Source organism: Bicyclus anynana, chromosome 7, assembly GCF_947172395.1.
Source record: "Bicyclus anynana chromosome 7, ilBicAnyn1.1, whole genome shotgun sequence".
Classification (NCBI taxonomy): domain Eukaryota; kingdom Metazoa; phylum Arthropoda; class Insecta; order Lepidoptera; family Nymphalidae; genus Bicyclus; species Bicyclus anynana.
The window spans coordinates 17,502,620-17,529,665 of NC_069089.1; the positions used below are offsets into that span (position 1 = coordinate 17,502,620).

Sequence of the window (27,046 nt, forward strand, 5' to 3'; positions counted from 1 at the left end):
TTAGTCTTTTTTTTATTAACCAACCACCAAAACCCAGCGGTTTCATCCGTGTAGTACCCGTTCCCGTGGGCTTACGGGATTAAAGTATATGCTACTCGCTGAAAATGTAGCTTTCCCTTGGTGAAAGAAATTTTAAAATCGGTTCAGCAGTTTCGAAGCCTCATAACCTCTTTATAATATTACTTTAGATGAGAGAAATAAAAACAATTTAATAGCATTTAGTTTTAATTTAGCTGGAATCTATAACAATGAATACTCTTCTTAGTACAGTCAAAATTTACGAACATTATAAATATCAAGCAAAAAAATATTTACAAAAAGTACAGTGCTTAGAATCCTTTATTTGAAATGAAAAATTTAACTTAATCTACGTTTTAATGCAAATAAATAAATAATTATTAAAATAAACTAGACCGCATAAAACCAAGGCCCTCCCTCGAGGCTAAAGAATTGGATCCTTACTCTATTTTCGTGATAAAATTGCACAAATAATGCATTTTAGCAAAACAATAAGTTTTGAAATATACTTTGGTAATTCACAAGTAGCTAGACTTTAAGATGTGAGTGAAAATTTCACAAAATCAAATTAACATGTTTAAAGTCAAAAACCAATTATTTTTTATAGCAAAAAATATTGTCTGGCACCTTTTAAATTGCTGAATATTAGATTGTATTGGTTCGAGATCGAATTCTCTATCACAGAGGCAAAGACCTACTTTTCAAACAATTCAAGCAATGCTAATAGACAAACAAACAGGTCTAGATCATAGATCTTGGTCCATATCAATAACAGTGATAAAAAGTTAAGCCGCGGCCAGATATGCGGGATTTGCCGAATGCCGATTAATCACCGTACTCGAGCCAAGTACTCGGCCTCGTATAACAAATTATATCCCGAATATTAAAAAAAATATATTTATGATATGTTTTTTAAAATATGGGCAATATTCCCTTTGCCGACTAGGTACTCGTACCTCTTTTAAAAAACTCATCAAGTTTACTTAGTGATTAAGGATTAGTTTAGTGATTTTTGTTTTGATTTATATTGTTGTCTCGTGTAGTGTTGTCGTTTAAGTGCTGTTCATGATAATTTATTATAAGAATGCTGTGGTCACACCAAGAAGGTGCTATCGTATTTATTACGATTTATGTATGATATTTAATATTGTAACATGATTGTAACCAGTTTTGTGATCCAAATAAAATAAAAGGTACTCGTAAAGACTGTGTTAGTAGTGAGTAGGTACGACAATAGTCAAACGGACGCAGACCAAATACTAAACCACGGATTTGACTCAAGTTAAAATATAATTCGTGCGCATTAACTGGACACCTGGCTACCAAACAAATACAGTACGAACATCATTCAAGCTAGGTGTAAACTAATCCGCACAAGCTGTACTGAGGCTCAAGGTATGACCATGAATAGGTTGTATACAAGAATTCTTGCTGTGAAACGAAGGAAAATATCAACAATAATTCAAGTATGACGAACAATAATAATTGGCTCGGCATTTCCCGTCCCGCATGTCTGGTCGCGGCTTTATGTAACTAATACCAAACGTTAAACGTCTACAATCTAGATTCATACAAAATGTATGGAAAGTAATAAATTGTGCGAATTTGTGTGAACAGAATTATTAACTAAGTACGTAAGTACTCATAGGTAGACAAAGTGTATTAATTAAAAGATTATTATCAACTAAACAAAGCACATGTTACGGCGAATTTTGGTAGTTTCGAATATATGATTGGTAAACGACTCAGAATTAGAAAGTTTTTAGGTATATTAATTAAATCACAATTAATTACACCTAGCAGGTATAGTCAGATGCAATCTTTGTGACTCTTCGGAACATTAGGATGTGCAATGCAATATTTTTGAAATCACCGGTAACGAAGGCCAGCGGCAGTCCACAGTCGCAGCCGACTCACGTCTTGACTTTTATGTCAAAGATTTTATACTATAGATATGTCACTAGCGACTCGAAACTGAGGCGAACAAAAGTGGCTAATTTAAAGAAGTCGCGTTATAAATAACGAAAGTTATTTATAACGCGACTACAAATAATACCTAAATATTGTCTACAATTTCAGTTGTGTGTTCAGAAAGTGTAAATACTATATACACATAAGTATAATGTAATTAAACACAAAATTGGGCATGTGTGAGCTCAGTGGAATAGCTAGGTAAATTCGGCTCACTTTTTGCAGTGATTTTGTAGGCATGTAACATATCAAATCATAATCATCATCATATCAGCCGATGGACGTCCACTGCAGGACATAGGCCTTTTGTAGGGACTTCCAAATATCACGATACTGAGCCACCTGCATCCAGCGAATCCCTGCGACTCGCTTGATGTCGTCAGTCCACCTGGCAGGGGGTCGGCCAACACTGCGCTTTGTAGTGCGGGGTCGCCAATCCAGCCTTGGGCCACATATCAAATACCTAGTAGAAAATCTTTGCTGTGTGAATGATCTGCGCATTGTGACATCCACAGCTCATTTCAGAGGCGTCATAAAAATTTCATCCGACTATATTTTAATATTCACATTAATCTAATAGAAATAACATTAACAATTCCGTCAATATCATGGTCACGTTAATTATTATCACTTACAATATTTTGTATAATAGTTAAATAGTATTAGGGCGTGTGCATATTAAAAGCGTACGGATCTAAAGTACATATCCTATGGAACCATCTAGATTCTAGAACTATGTTCTATGATGGGGCCACAGTTTCAACTATTTTATAAGTGCACTATCGGATTCTTAAAGTTAACAATACATTGTCTGATTGTTCACTAGTTAATAAATAAATGGCCTTCCTTATAGCACAGTACGCTGCCGTGTTATGTCATTATACTGTATCTTCAGATACGGTGTTTTGTAGTAAATCTCATTAAAGAGATTACGTGGTCCAATGTACTGGCAAATATTTCTTTATAAGACCACAGAGTATAGATCAAAAAGAGCGAGTCATTACAAGCAGCGTGGTGAATCCGGTGAAACGCATAGTCTGTACATTGTACCTCACCATGTATGTACCCCAAAGCCGAACTAAATTCTCAGAATAGATCAAGACTCTAAGAGACTATATGAGATCAAAACTGCAACATTTGTAAAAAAAAAAACAAAATCTGAAATATCGAAACGGTAAAGTCTTTCAGTGATAAATTAGATGTAGTTATTAATTTTAATATTTGAGAAAATTTATTTATTAAATATTATTTTACAAATAATGCCATCGATTATCTAGTTAGCTTAATGTCAGTAAAGGCGGGTTATAGATTATTATTTAATTACAATTGATAGAAAAATTTTACAATTTGAAATAAATAACTAGATCTATTGATGCTAATAAAATATTGTAATAGGTTTACAAAAAATATTTTTTTTTTAACTTAGGCGTAAGTATTTCATAAAAGTTTTTTTCAAATTTACTTTTTACTTAAATAAAATTAAAACCTACAATCGTTTTATATACTTATTTATATGTAAAATTATGTAATGTATACTTTACAAAAACGTTGTAAGAAAATAAATACAGTAGGTCCGTTTGTTACTTAATATTATATGTTTTGTCTCAGTTTACTTTTATTAGAATAAAAATGTTAAAATTAGGCGACCCTGACGATGGGTAGTTTTAATAGTATGTAATTTTGCTTTCAAAATTAATGGAAATAAAATTGTGAGAATAGTTTAGTTGATTTTTTTTACATTTCATGACATCCTACATCATTACTTTGATAATAACCAATAAATTAATATTTACATCATGTTAAAACTGATAATTGTGAAGTATAGACTGATTGTTATTTTTTTTCCTTTTGATTAGTAATAAAAATGAAAAATAAATTAATTCATATTTATTTTATTCAATTATATTCTTACTCACTGAGTAAAAGTAATTAAATAAAATAAGTATGTCATATAGATGAATATAAATTCTATATTCTATCGCTTATTTTGAATGTATAAATGCGTCAACTAAGTATTTTAAATATTATATGAAACATTTATTAAGTAGATATAATAATTAAAAACATGGAATATTTAATTTATATTAGTCATAGACAAAGAAAGCACAAGCGAGATGTGGAATGTATAACACACTTCATAATTTATATTATCTGAAGAGTAAAGTTTATAATAATTATTTTTTAAATACGAGTATAATTTTCACCGCATAAGGTCATTTTAATGATGTGGAAATGTTTATTTTTATACAAATTATGGATATAGTAATGTGTATTACATACATACATATTGTAATATTATGGTCTAAACTTTATTATTTGAAGACACGTGCTGCAAGACTACAATCTCACTTAATGGTAAGTGACGGTACAGCTTAATTGGTCACTGTCAAAAACCTAAGATGACACAATTCAGTGTAGTCAATAAAAATAGTGTTTTGGTTGTAAAGCAATTTTGTACACAATTGTACAAAAAAGACAAAATTGTACATCAGCTTAACAATAAGTTATCGTTAAAAAAAACAATTCATTATAACCTTTTATGCAAAAGCAACAAAATATCTGGTATCTATAAAAGTAAACGTTACAAATATAAATAAGTGCGCTGAATTTGTGCAAAAATTACAAATTGTGCAAATTGTATTTTATACTCATGTAAAAATATCTATACTATACTATTTATTACAAGTTTAATTAAAATAAGCTGTAATAAATAGAATATTACACATTAACATGAAATATTGTAATATTCTATATTCAGCCGAAGTTAAGTTTAACATAATAAATTACAAATTTAATTTACTTGAATAAATTGGCAAGCTTCAGAATGACAATAAATATATACAAAATCAGATTTTATTAATAATATTGAATGACATATTTAATCAATAATGAAAATATATTTTTTTGATGAGATGGTTATTTAGTAGTTTGGTTTTATTTTGTTTGATACTGACATTTATTATTTATTGGCAGTCTGAATCTTGTCATCACTAAAAATTGCAACAGTTTCAAAAACTTAGACCAAAGAAGAAGTACCTTATGAATTAAACTCTAAAGTATTTTTCATTTAAAATTATCTCATAAATTGGTCTTTATAACAATTTTAATTAAACTATTAATTTACATAAAAAATAATATAAATTATGTCACAGCCTAACATTGATATACTGGCAACACAGACTTCTAAATAATTTTTTCATGGTGTGAAAGAAAAAGAATAGCAATACTCCAAGATAAATTCATGATTTATTTACTAAGAAATAGATTACATTAAACACTGCTTGCAAGTGTACTTTATTACCTTTAACGACATAAATAAATAAATCCTTTAACGACTTGTCAGCAACATAATTATTATCTCGTGAAGCGTAAACATAGCTCCGAAAGAGAGAGAGAGCTAACTCCGATTCAGTGCTATTGGTCGACATTATGTATGTCATTTTATCTTCACGAGATGATATGTCGTAGCGCGTAAGCCTACACACATATAAATTGAGCTGTGACATAATTTAATGCCTTAATACTTACTATGACTAGATAAAACGTGTTTCAATAACGAAAGCTAATTATAAAACACGACACATAAGTGACGACTCTCAGACACACTCCAAAACTAATGCCTTTTATATAAAGGTTGAAGATTTAGGGTAAGATCGACTTACCTTGCCTAACCCCACCCACATTTGGATTGGACAATGGATTTTAGAGTTTATTTTCCCCGTTTGACATTATAAAGAAACTTATCAGAAATTGAATTAGGCGGGTTATTATTTCCGGTTGTGTCGTTCTTTGTTATCAATCTTTTCCACAACATACCCAACATAAGATATAGTAAAAAGCTTTAGAGAGATCATGAAAGTAAAATTACGTTTTTCCTGCTAATACTTTTTTAAAGTCTCTATTGCAGTTTTATTTGAAAGTATATTATGGGAAATGTAAGAGACATAAACAAGGTTTTTTTCTTTTTATGATTATTTTGTCAAAATCAAGTCCAGACTGACCAAATAGTTTTCGTCAGTCTAAGTAAATTTCGGTGGGACCTATCTTATTATGGCACATTAATAGATTCATTAATCTATCGAGATTAAATAATAAATTAGAATATTGTTGTAGAAGTAAAACTTCTTTGACAATTATATTATAATCTTATAGTGGGATATCATTGTTGGTGGCCTTTTCTCTTATTAAAAAAGAGACTTTGAGAAAAAGGATGTTGCACCCACATATAAAGTTTTTTCTTTGTTTCTCAACTGAGATAATGAAATAATTTTTAGATCATTATCATGCTCAATCATTAAAAACTCAAAAAAAAAGGTCTTCAAGTGTCCCTTATTCCTTATTATTATCTGAAACAATCTTAATAATTTTACCGATACACGCTTTCAAGTCATCGCTAAGATCCTTTCTAGCTTCTACAAACTTCTGCAGAGCTTCGTTCACTTTGGAATCTTTGTAATCCGATACTAATGTGTTATCTTTGGAGGTTATATCGAGAAATGCGATTAAGTTTTCGGCAACTTGTATGGGCATTTTGGCGCAATTGGTTTCAATTAGTACAGATATGTGCTTACCGATTTCTGACTTAATTAACTGGGAGTTAAAGTCCATTTCTGTTTCGTCGGTGTCACTTTGTTCGTTGAACGGTGCGACGGCGAGGAGAGTGAGAGCGAGGATAGCTTCGTTCTGCATGACGGAGTGAGATGCCACTAGCATGTTCACTAGACAAGATATACAGCCTTCCGCCTAAAAAAGAAATTGCAGTTTGCATACTTAGTTTTTCTTTCTTGCAAGAAATTCTCAGCTCAAAGCTTGACAGTTGGTTGACTCTACCACCGTACCTCGGAAAGCATGTGAAACTGTCAGCTCGGGTCACTATTATTAACACTAATTTATCAAAATCATTATCAATATAAGTATTACTTAATTATAGAATTGCGCTTGACTACAATCATACCTGGTAGAAAGCAATGATGAGGTCTAGGTTAGAGCGCGCTTGCCTAGAAAATGCCTATTCACTCTTGCCATGAAGGTTCACACATCATAAGTGTTAGGAAACACAAAAGCCGGAAGAGCATTCCACATTTTCGCTGTTCTTATTAGAAACGTCGATGCGTAACGTTTTGTGCGAGTCGGTTGGATATCGACAACAAAAGGATGCCAATGCACTGTGTCTCGCTGTTCTGTGGTAGAATGGGGATGGAGAAGTTAGATTGAAACTGTGTGCACTCTCTGAAACATATTCGGTAAAAAACCAACATGTTTAGCAGTGATATTTATGATGATGATGATTACATTCCGTGGGTAGATTACTCTATGGAGAAGCTCACCTGCAGAAGGTTCTTGAGCACGGCGTCCCTCGGCAGCAGGCGCACGGTCCAGGCGATGAGGCGGGGCGCCTCCGCCGCCGCGCCGGCACCCCCCGCGCCGCCCCAGCGCGCCACACCCCGCAGCGCCGCCACGTCGCCCGCCAGCTGCCGCGCCACGGCCTCTGGGAGACAAATGTTGCTTATAGCTTGGCAAGTCTGATGACACTCCCATGATATGCGGGCGACAGGGAGGAAGCACTGCGTGGGTGTGAAGTCGAGCGCGCGGGGCAGAGGGAAGGACTGTGCAGGTCGTGCGCGCGGACCATCGGGAGTGTTATCAACGAATTTGCCAAGAGTGTTGGCAGAATTCAGTTTCGCCAGGCGTCAAGTTAACTTTCACGTAATATGCCATAGTTTATGTGACCTAGTCTTTACTATTATGAAGAGGTAAAATATGTGGAGTATAAGGCAGTAATTTCTGGAACTCCTGAACCTGATTTTGAAAATTTTTATGCCAATAGAAACTACGCGAACTACGTGAACAGGAACTACGCGGATGAAACTGCGAGGCGTGTACTTGTAGTGTATAGGATGTCCCGTAATTAATGGATAAAACGGATGCGGAAATAAATGACCAAGTTATATATTTTTTTTCGGATTTCGGATTCTTCATCTGTATGTTCACATGTATAAAGCATCACCAACCTTGTCCATCGAGCAGCATCCGCAAAGCCGCCAAAAGTTTGTAGGCCACATGGTGATCTTCGACATTAGGAAGTGCGTTTATGAAAATCGGCGCAGCCCTGCCTTGTGCAGCGACGAACTTCTTGCTGGCCACGGACACGGTGAGGTTCCTCAGGGCAGACAGCGCTCCATGTTGGATTTTGGTTACCATGGACCTGTCTATGGCATTCTGGTCGCTGTCCTTTTGGGACAAACTATATTCGTAATACTGTTTGAAGATATCTGCAAATAAAAACTATGTATAGATATAACATATATCATCATCATTATCAACCCATAATCGACTTACTGCTGAGCTCGAGTCTCCTCTTAGAATGAGAGGGGTTTGGTCAATAGTCCACCATGCTGGCCCAATGCGGATTGGCAGACTTCACTCATGCAGAGAATTGAGAAAATTCTCTGGTATGCAGGTTTCCTCACAATGTTTTTCTTTCATTGTTTGAGACACGTGATATTTAATTTCTTAAAATGCACGCAACTGAAAACTTGGAGGTGCATGTCCCGGACCGGATTCAAAAACCCTCTGGAATCGGAGGCGGAGGTCATATCCACTGGGCTATCACGGCTCACGGCACATCTATATAATAAATATACAATCGTCTAATTTTCGACAGGAGATATGTTAAAAACTTAATTCATGTACATTTAACATATCTCCTGTCGAAAATTAGCTTTTTCAGCCAGCCAGATAATAAAAAAGAACTTAAAAAAATGAATTATAATGAATAAAAAATTGCTTTTTTAGAATATTCCTTGAAGTACAATAATGATTTTTACAGAGTTTGTTTTATTTAAGGCAAGGGGGAATAAGCGAAGCTTGACTGGGTCCGCAAGTTATATATGTAATTAATATTACATCAAGTAGTTTGCCATAGATACGTCGTACTATGCAGTTTGTTGTGGGCTCAGACCAATTATTGTATAGGACCTGCCTCGCTAGACGTTACTTTTCTGTCAAAGTATATGATCAACGATCTAAAGCGATTATAAAAACTGTGTCTGTAGAATCGATGTTAAATAGTTGTAATCGTGTTCGTCGGTTAAAGAGCTCCGTAAAAATACCTTTTTGTGTAATTGAGTTGTGTAAAAAACGGGCAATAACTCTTAGTTTAGTATAAGATATATACAAAATCTAAGCTCGTTTTCCTCAGAAAATGACAGACAATTTTGTTCGTGACTATGAGTGCGATACAGGTCCTTCTATAATTGGTCTGAGGTTGTGGGTAATGTCTCACTCAGCAGTCTGTCGTAGATGCCGTCGCCCATGATGCGCGCGCAGTAGTCGTCGCGGCGCGCGAAGTTGCCGACGGCCAGCAGCGCCGTGGCCAGCAGCTGCCGGCTCGCGGAGCGCAGCCAGCACACCGCGCTCGCGTACACCGCGCCGCAGCCCTCCGCGAATATTATGTCCATGGCGTCGTCTGCGGAACTCGGCATCATTATCCTCATCAGCCAACAAATAGACCTTCATGTTTAATCTAATCTGTCACTTTGCCATCCTAATGACAGATAGCAGAGCCATTTTCGGACTACTTTGGTAATTAGTTGAGTAGTGAATACTTCACTTGCTACAGTTTACAAGTCAGTGTTGTTTTGAAAGATGAACATGAACTACAAAGTAAATAAACTTATATATTATTATATATATGGATTGATAGAAGAGATAAACTAGGAGCTACTAATTGTCTTCTGAAGGAATTAGCTTTGGTAATTCCCAAAGTATAAAGATAGATAACCAGAGTAGTGGTTTTCAGCTAGAGGTAATATTAGGAAGGCTGATGCTACAAATCTAAAAAACATTGTCAAATATTTTGTAGTTAAAAAAGTAAAAGTAAAACAGATTCAATTATCCCACCTCCCGTCAACACCATGATGATCAAGTCACAAGCATGCTTCACAACAGTGTCAATCTCAGATTTTTCCATATTCATGTCGCCCGCTTCATGCTTCTGAACCAGCTGCTCTAGGCGCAGGCATACCAGCTTGATGGCACCCTCCTTAGCAAGTAGAGTTTTAACTGAATCTGAAATTAAGAAATTTTGTTTTAGAGTATTCAATGATCACATGCAACAGATGGATCTTCACATGAAGGCCTAAGATGTATGTCACAAGATGAACAGTAGTTGGCCTAATAACAGGTTACTGCCCGCTAAACAAACACCTTTCAATTCTAGGTATGACTGACAGTCCTCTGTGCAGAGCGTGCATGGAGGACAACAAGACGCCGCTACACATTATGCTCAGTTGCAGAGGCGTATCCATGAGAGAATCGGCGACCTGGGCGGCTTGCTAAGCTTCTGGAGGGAGCTCGGCTGGATGGAATAAATCCAGTGGGAATCTACACCGAGGGACCCACGCACAACGGCCAAGCACATGGCTAAGTGCAGAAACGGCCCAGAAGAAAAAAGATATTTCTTGTAGAGAGAAACAGGCATAGTAGATAAATTGGGGCTTATCGAAAATACTACTCTATTTCATCCCTGCAGAGAAGGAGTGAGTGGTATGCTGCTATTGACTGACTGTGCCTCTTTCTCTACAAGAGATATCTTGTGACATGCATCTCAGACCTAATGGACGTGACTACTGTAACTGTTTGAATATTAATTACAATTTTAAATAGAGGAGTAACATGTTTCATTTCTATCATGATGCTATTGGAAACACAAATCAGAAGTCTGACTAGCTAGATTTCAGTGTTTTCTTTTAAAAAGTATGGCTTTCTTTAAAATTATGAGCACATCTGTGGCTCAAGTCCCTGGGTAGGCATAGGGCAGTTGTTTTTATTTTTTGATGTGATAAAAAATGCTGTGTAACAAAACTATTGTTTGATCAACTTACCATGCTCAGCTTGAGTGTGCAAATGCTCAAAGCACAGCTCTGACACTTCTACATTAGATGTCTCTTTCAGTATATGGAACACTTCCAGGTTGACTTCTTCCTCATACAGCAGCTCAGGATCATTGTCATTTGCCACACTCAATATTAACAGTGCTGTTGACACCAAATCATTATCCATCACTTCTTTTTGGGCTTCCATAGACAATATTTTTCTTATGTTCTCTATTACACCTCCTTTGACTAAGGAGTCTGAGAACTCAAACCCACCAATGGCATAATTTAGTAAGATTTTACATACAAACAGTTTAATTTTGGCCACTGACAACTTTGTGTCTTTCACAGAGATTTGTAATATGTTATTCAAGGTGGCAACGCCATTGTATTCCAGTAATATTTTTCTAGAATTATCACAATCAAAGCACAGATTACCCAAAGCTCTAACACACTGTTTATGAAGCTCCATATTTTCTACAGTTAGCTCCTTATTTAATATCGACAAAATTGGTTCGATAACATCCTTATGGGAGTAGGTTTCGCGTTTTAATTCACATTTCGCCAGCTCTGATATCGCTTGGACTGTGAGTTGCACTATAGCGTGATCGCTGCTCTTCAGCAAAGCCTTGAGGCACGATGAAACGTCGTATTCGTAATTTTTACCGGAACAAATGATTTCGTTCAGTTTTGCCTTCAAATCACAAACATTCTCTATAGTTTGTATCACCAAAGTCTCAAACGAAGTTGATTTCTTTGCTGAAGGCCCTGTAACGAACGTGTGTTATTAATAACTTAAATAATTGATGAAAGAAAAGAGAAATGAGAATATATTTACCGTCCATGTTGACTACCATCAAGAAGTTGTTGCAGAAAGTAATACCAAAGGAAATTCTCGACAGTAACTCACTACAATATTATTTTACACATCACACATGACTTGGAAAGGATGTAAACTGAAGTGAAAATCAATTTTAATGTGTAATTCAACAGCCAATATTGTTGAATTGAAAAATGTATCCCTTTTTCATTTGACTTGTGTTGGCATTTGACAGTTGACGTTGACAGTTGACAATTGTCAATTGTCAATTTTTTTCTTTATACCTACTTTCCTATGGAGAAAAGGCAAAAGTATTACACCGTACAGCCTATAATCCATAATCACAATTTACACAAGGATGTTTGTCAAATTACGATAACTCAGACCAAATACATATACATTTTGTCGTTTTTACCATTTTTACATTAAGCACATATTTTACAAAATGCCGGAACTAAAAGTTATACTATGATAAACCTGAGGAATTAGTTTAAAGTTGCATCGCACCCAAATTCACCAACATATTTTGGTTCTGTCGTTTTTTGAGGGGGACGAGCGGTTCTAATGATTCATGTTAAGATCCTGGAAAATGGCGTTTGAATTATGCGGTGAAATTCGGTGAAATCTTCCGATTTTATAGGCTACTAGCGGACGCCCGCGACTTCGTCTACGTGGAATCCAAACCACTTCAGTAGTCGCAGCGCAAAGTAGGAACAAACATGCAAACACACTTACACACACAAATATTAGTGTGATGCTCATGAGATTTGGGTATTTTTGAAGCCTTAAAAATTCAAATTTTGCTGACACAACAGTTGTTCACTTAATTAATACCTAATATATTTTTCGTTATACAGGGTGTCCCGTAATTAATGTTTTAATAACAAGACACCCTGTACAGACGGATCAAAATAACTTGCACACGTGAGTAATGCACTAACGAAGTACTCGTAGGAGTACCGAACTACCGATAAAAACGTCACGACAATAACTGCAGAGCAATAAAAAGTTTTACAGGTGCAATCTTAAACACGTCACGATTGATATTTTTTGCAAGATTTTAAAAAGTTAGCATGCCTATGTTCACTTATTAGTGTAATTCGGCGCGTGCTACAAAGTGACTCTTCTATCAAATTCGCCAAAAACATCTTTAGAGGTTTTTCTACTTTGTGAGACTTGTTATTGTAGTTGATAATCATAAAGGACTTATGGAATACCTAAGTAACTAGACCGCAGTTGGAGTTGATTACACTTACACTAGAGTAATCGTACCTAAATGAAATCATCGTCTGGTGACGCGGAATCTGGGACTGAAGTTAAAAAGAGAATAAATGTCTGTATTTACTTATTGAACTATCTTTAACAGTATCAGATTATGTTGATGGTGTTGTTCAATCTTTTCCTTTGTAACCATTTTGTGACGGCGAATCAAAGTTTTAATTATGAGAAAATAAATCGGTATGGATTGGGCAAGCCTATAATTTTCAAGTGAGTACCTATCTACCTATGGAGTTTTTAGTATGGTAAGTATTTGGAGAAGTGATATCGCAATTGGCGTGCCTCAACAGTCTTTTGGAAAAAATATAGTTTGTAGTAAAAAAATCATTAATTAAAACAAAAATTCAAAAATAATTATCAAGTATAAAATTAACGCCTTTAAGTATTTTTTAGCACATGGTACTGTCCTAATTGCACTAAAAGTTTTGTATTTTGGAGTAAAATTAATATAACTTAAAAACCATAAAATTTCGGCCAACATATATATTTCGATATTTTAGTAGGCCTTGATGTCAGCTATCACCCTGTAGATTATGTCGTACTACTTACGGGACACTCTGTATACTGATTTTTATGGAAAATTGAGCCTAGATTAGATCTCAACGTTTCATAAGAAATTTTCGTTAAATGAATATAAAAAATTGCTGTCAGCCCTTTCAGTACTATGAGTTATTGTGTAGGTAGCTAATTATGATAAAATGCCTATGTTTAGGTCCAACTTCGGTTATGCATACCCAGAAGAGCTTCGTACGAAAAAGCCGGCATTGTATGTCAGGTCACCCTACAGAAGTGTGTACCAGGGTGCCAGGCACAAGGGAGATGATAAGCGAGTCTACAACAAGAACTTCCTCTACCCACCCAAACCGAGCGGACACCATTTGTACTGTCAAGGAGTTTTTGAATGCAAGGTATCTTTTTATCGGACATTTTTATTGACTTATTTATAGTCTGCACAGTGGCGTAGCATGCCTTGGACTATGTCCTGTATCAAAATTGAGGCCCAAATGAAGAGTAAACATTCCTCACAAAATAAATAAAAATGCTCGATTAAAATAAATATGCTAGGTAGTGACAACCTACCAGCTGAGGCATGTAGTGAATTTACTGGATGGGGCCCAAAAAGTGATTTTACGTTCCGGTACAGTGCCGCGTAGAAAGCGTCAGAGGTATGGGTAGAATAATCCTCTACCCAATGATTGTTTCTACCTCTTTAAAGTAAGCCCGCTTCAACATTTAGGTAGGCGTCCACGGATCTGCTTAGTACCTACGTATGTACCGGACGCATCGCATTATACGGAATTTTAATTTAATAGTGGACGCGCTTGTATTGTACATTGTATTGTACAATGTTGTCTATACAAAGAATACCACGATCGGGTTGAAATGATGCGTCCAATATACGTGTCGGACGCATCGCATCAACCGAGACGTAGTATTATGTACAAGTATGTATGTACAAGTACCTACAATGCGGATATGTGGACGTCTGCCATTAGACTAGATCGTCTCTTCAACATCATGTTAGATCGCGGTCAAAGGCTAAGTTTTCGTTAATTAAAAAAATAACGTTCATATTTTTAACGATTCAATAATTTTTTAGACTCGTACACATTATATATTCTGTGATATTAGTACGAATTCAATATACACTTTCTAGCAAGACAAGCAACTGCTTTTACTGTATAAAAAATCCTCGCGAAGAATCTTAATGTTCCTAACCTTTGTTGAATGAAGATGTTTTCTCTAATTACAGCTATCACACATGGCAGTGGAGACCAACGGGAGTATCCCAATAATATTCCGCGGAGGAGTAGGCTACAAGCACTTTACCGTTATCATCAGAGCCGAGCCTTTCAAGGAGTTGACGGGCCGAGTCAGGGCGTATTGTAGGCAAACTGAGGCCAGCAAGGACGGGGACACCTTTAGGAAGATCAGGAAATACTTATGACCCAGTAGTGTAATACTGACAGGCAATTATACAAACTAGCGGATGCCATGCGGTTTCACCCGCGTAGCTCCCGTTTCCAGAAGAATACGGGGATAAAATATAGCCTTTGTTACGTGTTAAATGTGTTAAATGTAGCTTTGCAATGGTGGAAGATATTTCAAATCAATTTAATGGTAATGGTGGCATGGTTTAGGCGTGAAAGCTTAAAAACACACAGCGGAAGTTTTCAAAAGGAATAGTTTTTCCTTTTTTTCCACATTTCTCATACTATTATATTTCTTGATAAACGGACTATCCAACACAAAAAATAAGTAATCCAGGTCGTTAAAAAAGGTTAAAAATGTTAATAGCCCAACGAAAATCAGTCAGGTTAAAATTTAAATTAAAAAGAAAATAGAAAATTTAGTGGTGGGTCAGCGTGTTATGTTTTTTATATTTAAAAAAAAAAGAATAGTTTATTTAAGTTTAAGATAGGATTTTGTCTAACTCTAAGTATTCATGTCATGTTGCATTCATTAATATTCAATGAGTTTAATGATTAGGCAATTATAATTTGTAATTAATTATGTTTCACCGATTAAAGTAAGGTTAATAAACATGCAGCACGGTCGCTGTTATCGCATTTTGTTTTGGAATTTCTCATCGCTACTTGATAACTCAATGAATCCACTTAATTAATTTGTTGTCAACTAAACCACAGTCTTTACTCCGACTAAACTCTTATTAGCTTATCCATATGTTCCCAAGCGAGTACAGAGTGTTCGTCTGGGGGTAGGCTTCGGCCGTGGCTAGTTACAATGTATACCATGTACGGGCAAAGACGTAATGCCAAGGTAGCGTTCCGGTACGATACCGCGTATTAACTTGTAGGTACCTCTCCCAAGTAAGCCCGCTTGCATCTGCATCATCACTTAACATCAGGTGAGATCGCAGTCAAGAGCTAACATGTGATAGAATAAAAAAATTTTCTTTTTACCCAACTGCATTGATCTTTGTTCGTATATTTGTATGCCTCCTGGTAAAAAAGGAAAATACTAGCTGACGCCGTGCGGTTTCAATCGCGTGGTTCCCGTTCACGTAGGAATATTGAGATAATATAAATAGTCTATAGCCTTCCTCAATAAATGGGCTATTTAACACTGAAAGAATTTTACTAAACGCACCAGTAGTTCCTGAGATTAGCACGTTCAAGCAAACAAACAAACTCTTCAGCTTTATAATATTGGTATAGATTTATTGATACCGGTTTGGATGGGGAACTGTTGTATTTGATGTAAACAAAATATATATGAGGAAGAACACGAACGCCTAGTGATTTTAATCTAGAAGCAATTTCTTTAACTGTCTATAGAAATAAGAGAATAAATTTTATTGTTATTAATAGTCATCTTACGTAAGTCAAGCATCAAGGGCCGGCATCCAGTAAACGACATCGCAAGGGCTCGCTTTAAATGCTTCAATTTTAATGAGCTCCCTGTCCCACGAGATATCTCATGACAAGAGAGAGATAATGTCGGAATCAATTTTGCTCTCATTTTAGTCCCATAACACCGAAAGAGAAACAAAAGTGCATTCCAATTTTTGCTGTGCGAATCTGAATTTCGTACGAGCTGTCTGGACATCCACAACGTAGAAAGAAGGGAGAACAAGATGATGACGTTTATGATGAGATTTACTTTCTTCCAAGAAATTGTCAGTTATTCCCAGCCTGGAATTAGGAAGTTGGTATTCACGCGTGCCTCGGAGAGTACGTTAAGCCGTCAATCTCGATTATTATCATTAACATCAGTTGGTAATTGTTAAAGAAATGTAACACTATCAAACCCACCAAACCGAGTTGGAGGAGCGTAGTGGATTTCAACTCCATATCCCCTCCTAAACGGAGGCCTGGCCTTGTAGTGGATAATATTGATGGATAGATATCTCCAATGCTTCGATGGAGGCGCGCTCAAATGCAGGGAATTACGAGCAATTAAACGTTTCAGTTCCCGCGGGTCCGAGGCGGTTTCAACTCATTCTGGCTAGATACAGGCTGAATTTTATTCGGACTATCCAATAATAGAAGCTTCTTACAAAACTGCTGGTGATTAACCGTTGAAGATATCCCGCCAACCCGCATTGAAGCAGCGTGGTGATATCAGCTCCTACAAGGAAGGATGCCTGGCCATATAATGGGCCATTGAAATATATTAATAATTAGCGGACGTCCGCCCTTAGACCTCTTTAATCCAGCCCTTACAGTAGTATCGCTGTAAAATTGTAGTACCTAACTTCTCCCGTTTTCCCAACATTTCCGTTCACTGCTCTGCGTCTCATCGAAGCGTCATGAAAAGTATACTGTAAGCTGAACAAGAGTGTGAAAAATAATTGTACCAAGTTTCGTTAAAATCCGTCGAGTAGTTTTTGTTTCTATAACGAACATACAGACAGACAGACACAAAAATTTTACTGATTGCATTTTTGGCATCAGTTTCGATCACTAATTCCTCATCATAATAACCCCCTGATAGTTATTTTGGAAATATAGTTCGTGTACAGAATTGACCTCTCTACAGATTTATTATAAGTATAGATATAGATGAATGCATCGTTAAATTACCAAGCTATTAATTGGAAGCATAGATCGTTCATAAAGTCCACATCCAACTAAATAGCTAGGCCGATAATTGAATTAGACTCACTCAACGTTTAACAACTAAAATCAAATTATTAATAAAGCAATGTGGGTACGTTCGTTCGTTATCAACCCATATACGGCTCACTGCTGAGCTCGAGTCTCCTTTCAGAATGAGAGGGGTTAGGCCAATAGTCCACCACGCTGGCCCAATGCGGATTGGTAGACTTCACACACGCAGAGAATTAAGAAATTCTCAGGTATGCAGGTTTCCTCACGATGTTTTCCTTCACCGTTTGAGACACGTGATATTTAATTTCTTATAAAATACACACAACTTAGGCAAAGGTTATATCCATTGGGCTATCACGGCGTGGGTACGTACCACGTAAATAAATTGTTTATGATAAATCGTGTATTCATCACCCTGTACGTCACAGTATGATTACCTTCATAAACAATAATAATTCAGAGACGCCACCGCGCGCGTCTTCCACCGCGCAATGTCACGACAAACCGACGACCTCGTTGTTTTTAATAATTAAACTAAATAAATTGTGTCCTTCATTTGTGTTTGTTAAAAAAATATATTAATTTTGTGTTAAATTAACAATACTGGGTGTTGAATTATGTATTCGTGTGGAATAACTGAATTTTTCCGTCGACGCTGGCCGTCTATTGAAAGGGTGAGTGTATTTAAGTTTTCAGTCTAAGCCTTAGTGATTTTTTTCATTTTATTTGATACTAATCTACATGCATTATAATATGAGGGGCATAAGTGGGCCATCTTTATCAATGATTTGTGTTATGGTATCAAGTTGAGCGATGTGGGTAAATTAATAAAATAAATAAAACATCTATTTACTAGGAAATGCAAAAACTTTTGTTACTTCTATTAATTAAGAGATCATGACAATTAATTATTTCAATTGATTATTTGGAAATATTTTGTGTCAGTCAAGAATCATAATTGAAAAAAATTTAACCTGGCTAGCTTGGCAAATTCGTTTGTAACACTCTCGATGGTCTGCGCGGGCTGGGAGGGGGTAGCGATGGCCCGCGCGCACGACCTCACACCCACGCAGTCCTTGTTATCAACGAACATGTCAAGCTATACCTACGAGTAAATATGTCTTTTCAGGTAAACGTTAGTTATGTACGTAAGTGCTTGTAAATTGAAAAAAAAACGCCATTAGTTATATTGTTTACATTTGTACCGAGAGTCTTTAATAGTCAGACTTACCTCATTTTAAGTAGGCTCAAAGTTTGTCAGCTAAAGCTCCTACTAATCTATACTAATATTAGGTACTAGCGGACGTCCGCGACTTCGTCGAAAGTCGATGTAAACTTTCAACTACCCCTATCCTACCCTACCTCTACCCTACCATTTCGGTCATACATGATTTCTTTGTGGCTTTAACCATCAAGGCTGCACACGCGACGGAAGCTTAAAAAATGGTGTAACCTCTCCCGTTTTCCCAACATTTTCCTTCACTGTTCTGCTCCTATTGATCGTAGCGTGATGAAAAGTATACTATAACCTGCCCAGGAGTATGTAGAATAATTGTACCAAGTTTTGTTAAAATCCGTCGAGTAGTTTTTGTTTCTATAACGAACATACAGACAGACAGACAGACAGACAGACAAAAATTTTACTGATTGCATCAGTATCGACCACTAATCACTCCCTGATAGTAATTTTGAAAATATATTTCATGTACAGAATTGACCTCTCTACAGATTTATTATTAGTATAGATATAGATAATGAAAAAAAAAGATTTCATTGTTTGTATGTTTATTTTGATTGAATAGACTCGGAAACTACTGAACCGATTTGAAAGTTTCTTACACTAGCAAGCTACACTATCCCCGAGTGCTATAGGCTATATATTATTCCCGTATTTCTACGGAAACGGGAACCACGTGGATGAAACCGCGCGAGGTCTGCTAGTAAGTAATACAATGGAAGCCAATTATTATGAAGTTTGGGTCGCGGTTGATTTGGAAGGTAACATGTTTCAAGGATTATTCAAGTAGATAGGTACCTACCTATATTCTTTTGCTGTTTTCTCCGTTATAACACGAGAAATCATTCATTCGGCCTCCAGATATTTAACTTCGTGGCAACTCTTGGCTACATACCCTTAAAGGTCTCTTTAAAAAATCTTTAACGAAGGGTTGCCGCAAAGCTAAGTGACGCTGACGACCATAGGCTGACTGATTTTCAGCCTAAAAAGAGGTATGTGTGGGTGTCGCAAGCTCTCAGTCTAATAGAAGCTACGCTAAACAAATAGGCATCGCAGTGAAAACATCGTTTTTCTTCCACTATTTACACAATAGCTTCATAATTTAATTTTCGCCATTCGTTTTTTTCAGCCCGCTTTTCAGTTGGTATTTTCAACGTATTTAGAAGTGTTTTTATAGAAAAATTAAACTTAAATGGACGGTCTTCAGCTAATTGTACTAATATGTATTCTATTATGAATCCTGCGGGAACCATATATTTTTCCAGGATAAAAGAAGCCAGTTTAATCGGTTCAGTCGTTTCAGACAAATTTTAAATAAGACAAATATTTAAATAATATTGTATGTATTTTAGTATCGTGAAACTAACTATAAACATTTATGAGAAAACGCAGTTATTTTTAAATCACTGACTCTTATTTTTTTATAAACTATATACCCGCTGTGATACGGGGAATACTGGAATAATATAAAAAATAAGTATAGTCCCCCTGTAGTACTCCCTGCTTTCTATTGGTTGAAGAATTTTTCTAATCAGTCCAGTAGTTTGGAGGTTTTTTCGTTACATACAAAATACAAATCTTTGCTTTTTATAATATTACTGTGATATTAGTGTGTAGATGTATTGATGAGATACCTATTTTACTTACCTAGTCAAGTTGCCTGAATAGATTAGTCAATGGTCAATCTCTAGATTAATCAATTTGTTTTAGCTCAGTAGGTTTGAGCACGGTTTGGATGAAAGATCTCATGTTACTAATTCACTGAACAATGGAAAATACCTTTTATCGGTCCTCGTAGATCCAGTGGTTAGCCTATGTGGCTTCGAAGTACGAGGTCCTAGGTTCGAGTCCTAGGTCGGGCAATGAAATATTGTGTTTTTCTTTCGCCCAAGAAAAGGGAATGCCCAGGGCCGGATTAAAGAGGACTAAGGGCGGACGAAGTTGCGGGCGTCCACTAGTACTTTACTCTTAGCAGCCAGGAGTTAGTAGTGTTACACCACTGAGCCATGGGCGTAGCCAGGATTGTATCTAGGGGGGGCAGGTATACTTAAATTGATTATCTCACATTACAAAATTATACTGTCCGACCAAACCGGTTTTTCCGGCCGAAACCGAAACCGAATTTCAGCTTTGGTTTCGGCACAGAAAACATGTTTCGGCCGGTTTTCAGCCGAAACGCTGCAATTGTATAAAAATTTATTAAACTCGAGTCCAGTTTAATCGTAATTTAGCTTCTAAGATTTGACTCACTTAGACTAATAGTATAAAGAACTATGATTTAATTTTTTATTTGTTTGTTAATTACGATTTAACTGAAAAACTATTTGATCGATTTTGATAATTCTTTCACCGTTAAATCTACATCTTCACCCAGTAATACAGCCTATGTTTTATACCCAAATTCGGGAACTATTCGAGTGAAATCGCGGATATTCTGCTAACACATACACTAACTTTTTTATTAGTGACTTAAGTTCAGGTGTTAATCTTCATTCATACGAGATATTTGTGCCTAATCTATGCCACAATATAAATTATTATGACTACGTAAAAAAATGTAGCAAAGATAAACATCGTCACAAGCGGCCCATTAATTTTATATGAAGCAGTAATCTATTAAAAGCACTATGTACTATGGGAGCGCGTGAAAACGTCACCACAGTACAAAAACTTTCACCTTCACTATATTCTAATCTGATCCAATTTTAAATGTCAGATAATTGTGCAACGCTCTGGCGACTGCTCAACACTCGCTAGACTATAGGCACGCGGTTTGATTAGCGTACAGTTCAGTTCATTGTATATTTTTGTCTAGGTCTACCAAAAACACAAGACCTGGACTAAATTGTTTAGCAATGGATCAATAGTTGTGAGTTCAAATCTTGGTTCGGGCTTTGATAATAAGCTTATTGGGTGTTTTATTAATACTTATTTGCCTATGATCCATCAGTTTCTGTCTGCATTATTAACATCTGATTGTTATTTTAAAGAGTCGAACATTGTAAAGTTCGCCAACCTGCATAGCTTAGTGGATGTAAGTTCTAAATATTTGTTTCCTGTAGTATCTAAATAGGCTGATGATGACAGGCCAGGAAAAAAAACGTAAATCTACCTAAGTCTTAAGTCTACTGTTGGATACAAAATCAAAACAGTAGAATATACAATCCAAACAAGCACAAGCTCAAAAAAGGGAATAGCGGAAAATGAGAAATGGATTTATGTCCTCCCATATACGCAAAGTACCAAAAAGACCAAAGAAGTGGAATATGTATACAGACTTATTCAAGAACTTACTAATGTGTTTAAAGAACACGGAAGAACAAAAAATGTAGCTATAGCGGCGGATAAAGAAATCAACAAAAACCATTTAAGGAAGATTCTTGAAAAACTTATGGCAGAGTTTGACTTTAAAATAAAACTGCTAGTGGAGGCAGAAGATATTCGCAAAGGAAAACCAAACTACGGGAAGGGTAAAGGTACTGAAACTCTAATAGTCAAAGCAGAGGGTTCCTATGCCGACATTCTTAAGAAGATGAAAGCCAATGTCACTGTAACCGACATGAAACAAATAGGAGTAGAGGTTAAATCTGTGAGGAAATCTAATGATGGAAAAGTGCTTATGAGGGTGGCAGGGAACGCAGAAGCGCTTAGGAATAAATTACAAGGCACTTTAGAATGCGCAGAAGTAGGCATAGGCAGAGAAACAATATTCCACATAACAGGCCTAGATGAAGATATATCAACAGAGGAGCTGAAAACAGCATTAGAGACTGAATTAAAAGTACCAGTGCAAGTCAAATCTATACGCCCGACACAATATGGGTCCAAAACAGCTACAGTTTCAATGAGTCCAATTTCTGCTAAGAATCTGTCAAATGTTAGTGTGATAAATATTGGTTGGACATCACGGCTGTATTATTCCCTACACATGACGACTTCACAAGGACCACTGGCGTAGTTGATCAGGTACCAAGGATTACTGACGATGAACTGGCGAAGGCCTGCGATCGGATCAAATCCAGAAAAGCGCCAGGACCTGATGAAATTGCGCCAGAAATAGTTAAATTAGCAAGTAAGGTGATTCCCGACCAATTGAGAGACGTCATGAATGGTATTTTCCTAAGTGGAGAGTTTCCAGATATATGGAAAACTGCTAGACTAATCCTCCTACGGGAACATAACAAATCAGCAGACGAACCATCAGGGTATAGGCCTCTCTGTCTTCTGGACTGCTATGGAAAGCTATTGGAGAGGATACTGCTAAATCGAATAGAGCAATTGCTACCAAAGCATGGTGGATTAGCGAAGGACCAATTTGGGTTTAGAAGTGGCCGGTCAACATTAGACGCCATCGAAAGAGTAAAAGCCATAGCGCTAGCGGCAAAGCAAGGATCGCAACGTACCAGAAAGCTCTGCACACTTGTTGCCCTAGACGTAAGAAATGCTTTTAACTCCGCTCCATGGATCCTAATACTGGAGGAATTTAAGAGGCGAAAATTCCCAGATTACGTCATCAACCTCATAAGCAGCTACTTGAATCAAAGAAACATCATAATAACGGACGCTGCAGGATCATCAGAGACGATCCGGGTGACAAGTGGAGTTCCCCAGGGCTCAATTCTTGGACCAACGCTGTGGAACATATTGTATGATGGAGTTTTCAAATTAGATCTTGGCGATGAGGCACGTCTAGTGGGTTTCGCGGATGACTTGGCTTTGGTTGTAGCCGCCAGAACTGATCAACTACTGATGAAAAGGACCAACAGGGCACTGGACATAATCAACAAGTGGATGATCGGGAAGCATCTAAAACTGGCACCGGAAAAGACCGAAGCCATAATGCTAAGTGGCAGGAAAAGGCATGGCCCACTCACTTTTAACATAGATGGGGTAGAAATAAAACCATGTGACAAACTCAGATACCTCGGAGTATGGCTAGATAGAAGCCTGAGGTTTGACAAACATGTGGTGCAAACAGCTGAGAAGGCAGAAAAGCTAGCGGCAGCCCTTACCCAGTTAATGCCCAGAAAAGGCGGACCAAGAGCCTGCAAAAGGCGGCTCCTCGCATCAGTGGCACACTCTGTCATGCTGTATGGGGCACCTGTTTGGAGCCAAGCACTTCAAGTGACTAAATATAATAATGTGCTTGGAAGAACGCAGCGACGCCTGGCTATCCGTATATGTGGAGCATACCGAACAGTATCTAAAGAAGCTGTGCTAGTGATAGCAGGATTGATACCTATCGACAAATTAGCTACAGAAAGAGCAAGGCTATACAAAAGGGAGGCCAAAAGAACTCCGAAGGAGGAGAGAAAAAGAACACTCCAAGAATGGTCAACAGAATGGCTTGAAAGTGGGAAAGGGCAATGGACCAGGGATTTGATTCAAGACTTAGTGAAATGGGTTGAACGAAAACATGGAGAGGTGGATAAGCTGATAACACAAGCATTAACCGGACATGGAGTATTTAATACTTACTTGCACGCGATAGGCAAAGCAAACAGTGAATGTTGCACATATTGCGGAGAAGTAGACACGCCCAACCACGCAATCTTTGAGTGCATGGAGTTCGAAGGGGAAAGAAGTAACGCACGCCAAGGCGGTGAACCTCTGACAAAAGCAAACTTAGTGCCATATATGTTGGAGAACAAGGAAGCCTGGGCTAACGGGGCGAAAATGCTGCAATCTATAAGTCTAAAAATATACAAATTACAAGGTGGTATTTGAATTTACCAGTAAAGGTTGCTAAATGATTCAAAAATATGAATAGTAGTTCATTCTTAACCGGATTAAATTAAAAAGGAACATCTTTTTAACGTCATAATTAATCCAGTTAATATTGGATTGATGTTGAAAGGTATTTAGCGAACTGTATGCTTGCCGAACCACGTTTAAGCCGACTCGGTCTCCCGGCTTCTGAAACGTTCAAAACGTTTCAGTTCGTTCCTCTTACCGGGACAATCGCATCCCGTCAACTTTTTTCCGCAATTCGCGCGCGATTTCAAGTTTGGAACGTTCGAACTTTAAAAGGAAATTAAAACTAAACTCATTATTTCGTTCCATTATCATTCATTTAAGTTCGTGTTTCAGTTTTAAATTATAATTGAATACTTCCGTGATTTGAATTTCGAAAAGTTAATTTGAAATTCGAAATTAGTGAAAGTGATGTCTTATTATTATTAGTTGGATGTGTTTTAGTGCGTAATTTAATTAAGAACTATGGAAAGGAAAAGGTGATTCAGAGAAGAATTCTTTTAATAACTAATTTGTGCTTAATTAAAGTTTATTTAAAAATATTTTTTTACGCATCTTTACTAATTACATATTGCTATATGCCATACTATACTTACAAACTAAATAGAAAATATGTATTTAAAGATTACATTCTCAAAACATTTTATACTTTGTCGCACAAAAAAAAAGTTTGTTAAAATTACTATCACCACACATTAAAATGTCTGTATGAAGTTATGTGTGGTCAATGTTGGCGCCTCGACCACTTGGACATGTTAAGGCCAAAACCCAACATAATCATGACATAAAATAATACTCTTGACATGTACAGAACCAGCTCATAAGAACCGGCTCATATGAACCAGCTCATAGGAACCAACTCAGTAATGTGCTGCTTGAGTCAACAAAATGCTTATACAGCTTTCATTTGGCACCTAAAACCAGCTGAATCTGTAAGTCTATGCTCTTCTGCGTGCCTTGGTGGGAAAACCTTACGATCATTGTTATCTCTCCAATTCCATTAAAAAGTACAAAGCCTTTCTGAGTTTGATTTTTTTTTCTTATTTGAATGCCTTTCCTACTAATTTACTTAAAAGTTAGGTATAGGTACCTAATTATAAGGTACTACACAATAACTGAGATATTATTATAAGTACTCGTACAAGTACCTAAAAGAGGAGTATAATTATGTATTCTGGTTTCATTTATGTGTGTGTTTTGTTAAATCTACTATAACTTCTAAATGTCTGAAGATATTTGAAAGTTCTGATGGGATATCTATACTTATAATAAATCTGTAGAGAGGTCAATTCTGTACATGAAATATATTTCCAAAATGCAATCAGTAAAATTTTTGTCTGTCTGTATGTTCGTTATAGAAACAAAAACTACTCGACGGGTTTTAACGAAACTTGGTACTTTTATTCTACATACTCCTGGGCAGGTTATAATGTACTTTTCATCACGCCACGATCAATAGGTAGTAAGTTACTCCATTTTTACAGCGATACTATTGTGAGGGCTGGATTAAAGAGGTCTAAGGGCGGACGAAATCGCGGGCGTCCGCTAGTCGTTAATATAAATTGTATAGATAGGTACAAACATTCAGACTTATTCAGATATTTTGAATCATCATAAAAACAAGCTTCGAATTAGATTTCGTAATAGAAAACAAACCAGGCAACAGTTCACTCATCGAGTGTATTCTCCCGTCGACACAAATGACAGTCCCCGGTGCCAACTTGGAGTGCGATCATAGACAGAGTTTGTTTTTATTTATATTTTTAACTTTAACTAGCCCGGCTTTTCGTCCACAGCGGCCAAACTCATGTTGAGATTGACCATGTACGCAAGAGATATAATAATGCACAAGTGTGTGCGCAAACACAGGTGGACTCTCAATTCCCTCACTCTCGTAGTCCAATGGGACGGCAGACCAACACGCCTAGTTTTAGGTGTTCTCCGAGGCACGGGGGTGTACTAAAGCCATCAACTTCCCAACTCCAGGCTGCTATTAAGATCTTTCTTGTAAGAAAAATCCCAATGATTTTTTTTTGATCTTACTAATTATGATCAACTTACATGACCTAAATGGAAGGCAGCAGGTTTCAAGAGTCTAGATCCTCGACCATTAAACCTTAATGCGTAATGTTTTATTAATACTTTCCTCAGCATTATGTGAAACCAAGTCTTTAATCGCCAGTCGCTTAGCTACACGACAATCCTTCGAAAAACAATGTTTTATAAATAATTAAACGTTAAATAAATAAATTTTTATAATAATAATTATCTATTATTAGGAAGTCAAAGTAAGAGCATTTAAATTGAAAATCTCTATTTGTATGGACCCCATTTTGGGTATATATCAATCCAATTTCTCCCACTTGAACGATGCCGTCAAGATCAAACATTCTCTTTGTTAGTGTGTTAAGAGTCTCTAACAAACTGGCGAAGGCTTACCACGACTGGAGACATCATTTGTCTTATTACCCCATAGAAAATATCGTAAAATTACCTAAACCACTTGGACTTGGAACTT

At 36.6% G+C, this 27,046-nt stretch overlaps 3 protein-coding genes across 8 annotated transcripts in view; 2 read left to right on the plus strand and 1 right to left on the minus strand.

Moving 5' to 3' along the window:
• Positions 1 to 207: 207 nt before the first annotated feature.
• Positions 208 to 11,917, minus strand: LOC112045762 (GTPase-GDP dissociation stimulator vimar). The gene is made up of 7 exons (XM_024082070.2): positions 11,704 to 11,917; positions 10,875 to 11,633; positions 9,892 to 10,059; positions 9,275 to 9,457; positions 8,001 to 8,261; positions 7,317 to 7,477; positions 208 to 6,732 (listed from the first exon to the last, which is right to left on the minus strand). The coding sequence occupies exons 1-7, from the start codon at positions 11,720 to 11,722 to the stop codon at positions 6,319 to 6,321; spliced, it is 1,965 nt and encodes a 654-aa protein (XP_023937838.2). The 5' UTR covers positions 11,723 to 11,917; the 3' UTR covers positions 208 to 6,318.
• Positions 11,918 to 12,178: 261 nt separating this feature from the next.
• Positions 12,179 to 15,525, plus strand: LOC112045778 (uncharacterized). Its single transcript, XM_024082100.2, has 3 exons — positions 12,179 to 13,173; positions 13,676 to 13,871; positions 14,717 to 15,525. Exons 1-3 carry the CDS (start codon positions 13,061 to 13,063, stop codon positions 14,909 to 14,911), a joined length of 504 nt encoding a protein of 167 aa, XP_023937868.2. The 5' UTR covers positions 12,179 to 13,060; the 3' UTR covers positions 14,912 to 15,525.
• A 2,462-nt stretch (positions 15,526 to 17,987) lies between these two features.
• Positions 17,988 to 27,046, plus strand: part of LOC112045763 (uncharacterized protein ZK1073.1) — a 62,557-nt gene continuing 53,498 nt past the window's right edge. For 5 of the 6 annotated variants that reach the window (XM_024082071.2, XM_024082074.2, XM_052882366.1 and 2 more), the window contains exon 1: positions 24,732 to 25,007. In XM_024082071.2, the coding sequence (XP_023937839.1) occupies positions 24,994 to 25,007 (14 nt within the window). In that variant the 5' untranslated portion in view covers positions 24,732 to 24,993. Of the gene's footprint in view, positions 18,212 to 24,731; positions 25,008 to 27,046 lie in introns of those variants that run through there. The other variant, XM_024082076.2, reaches the window with a different exon arrangement.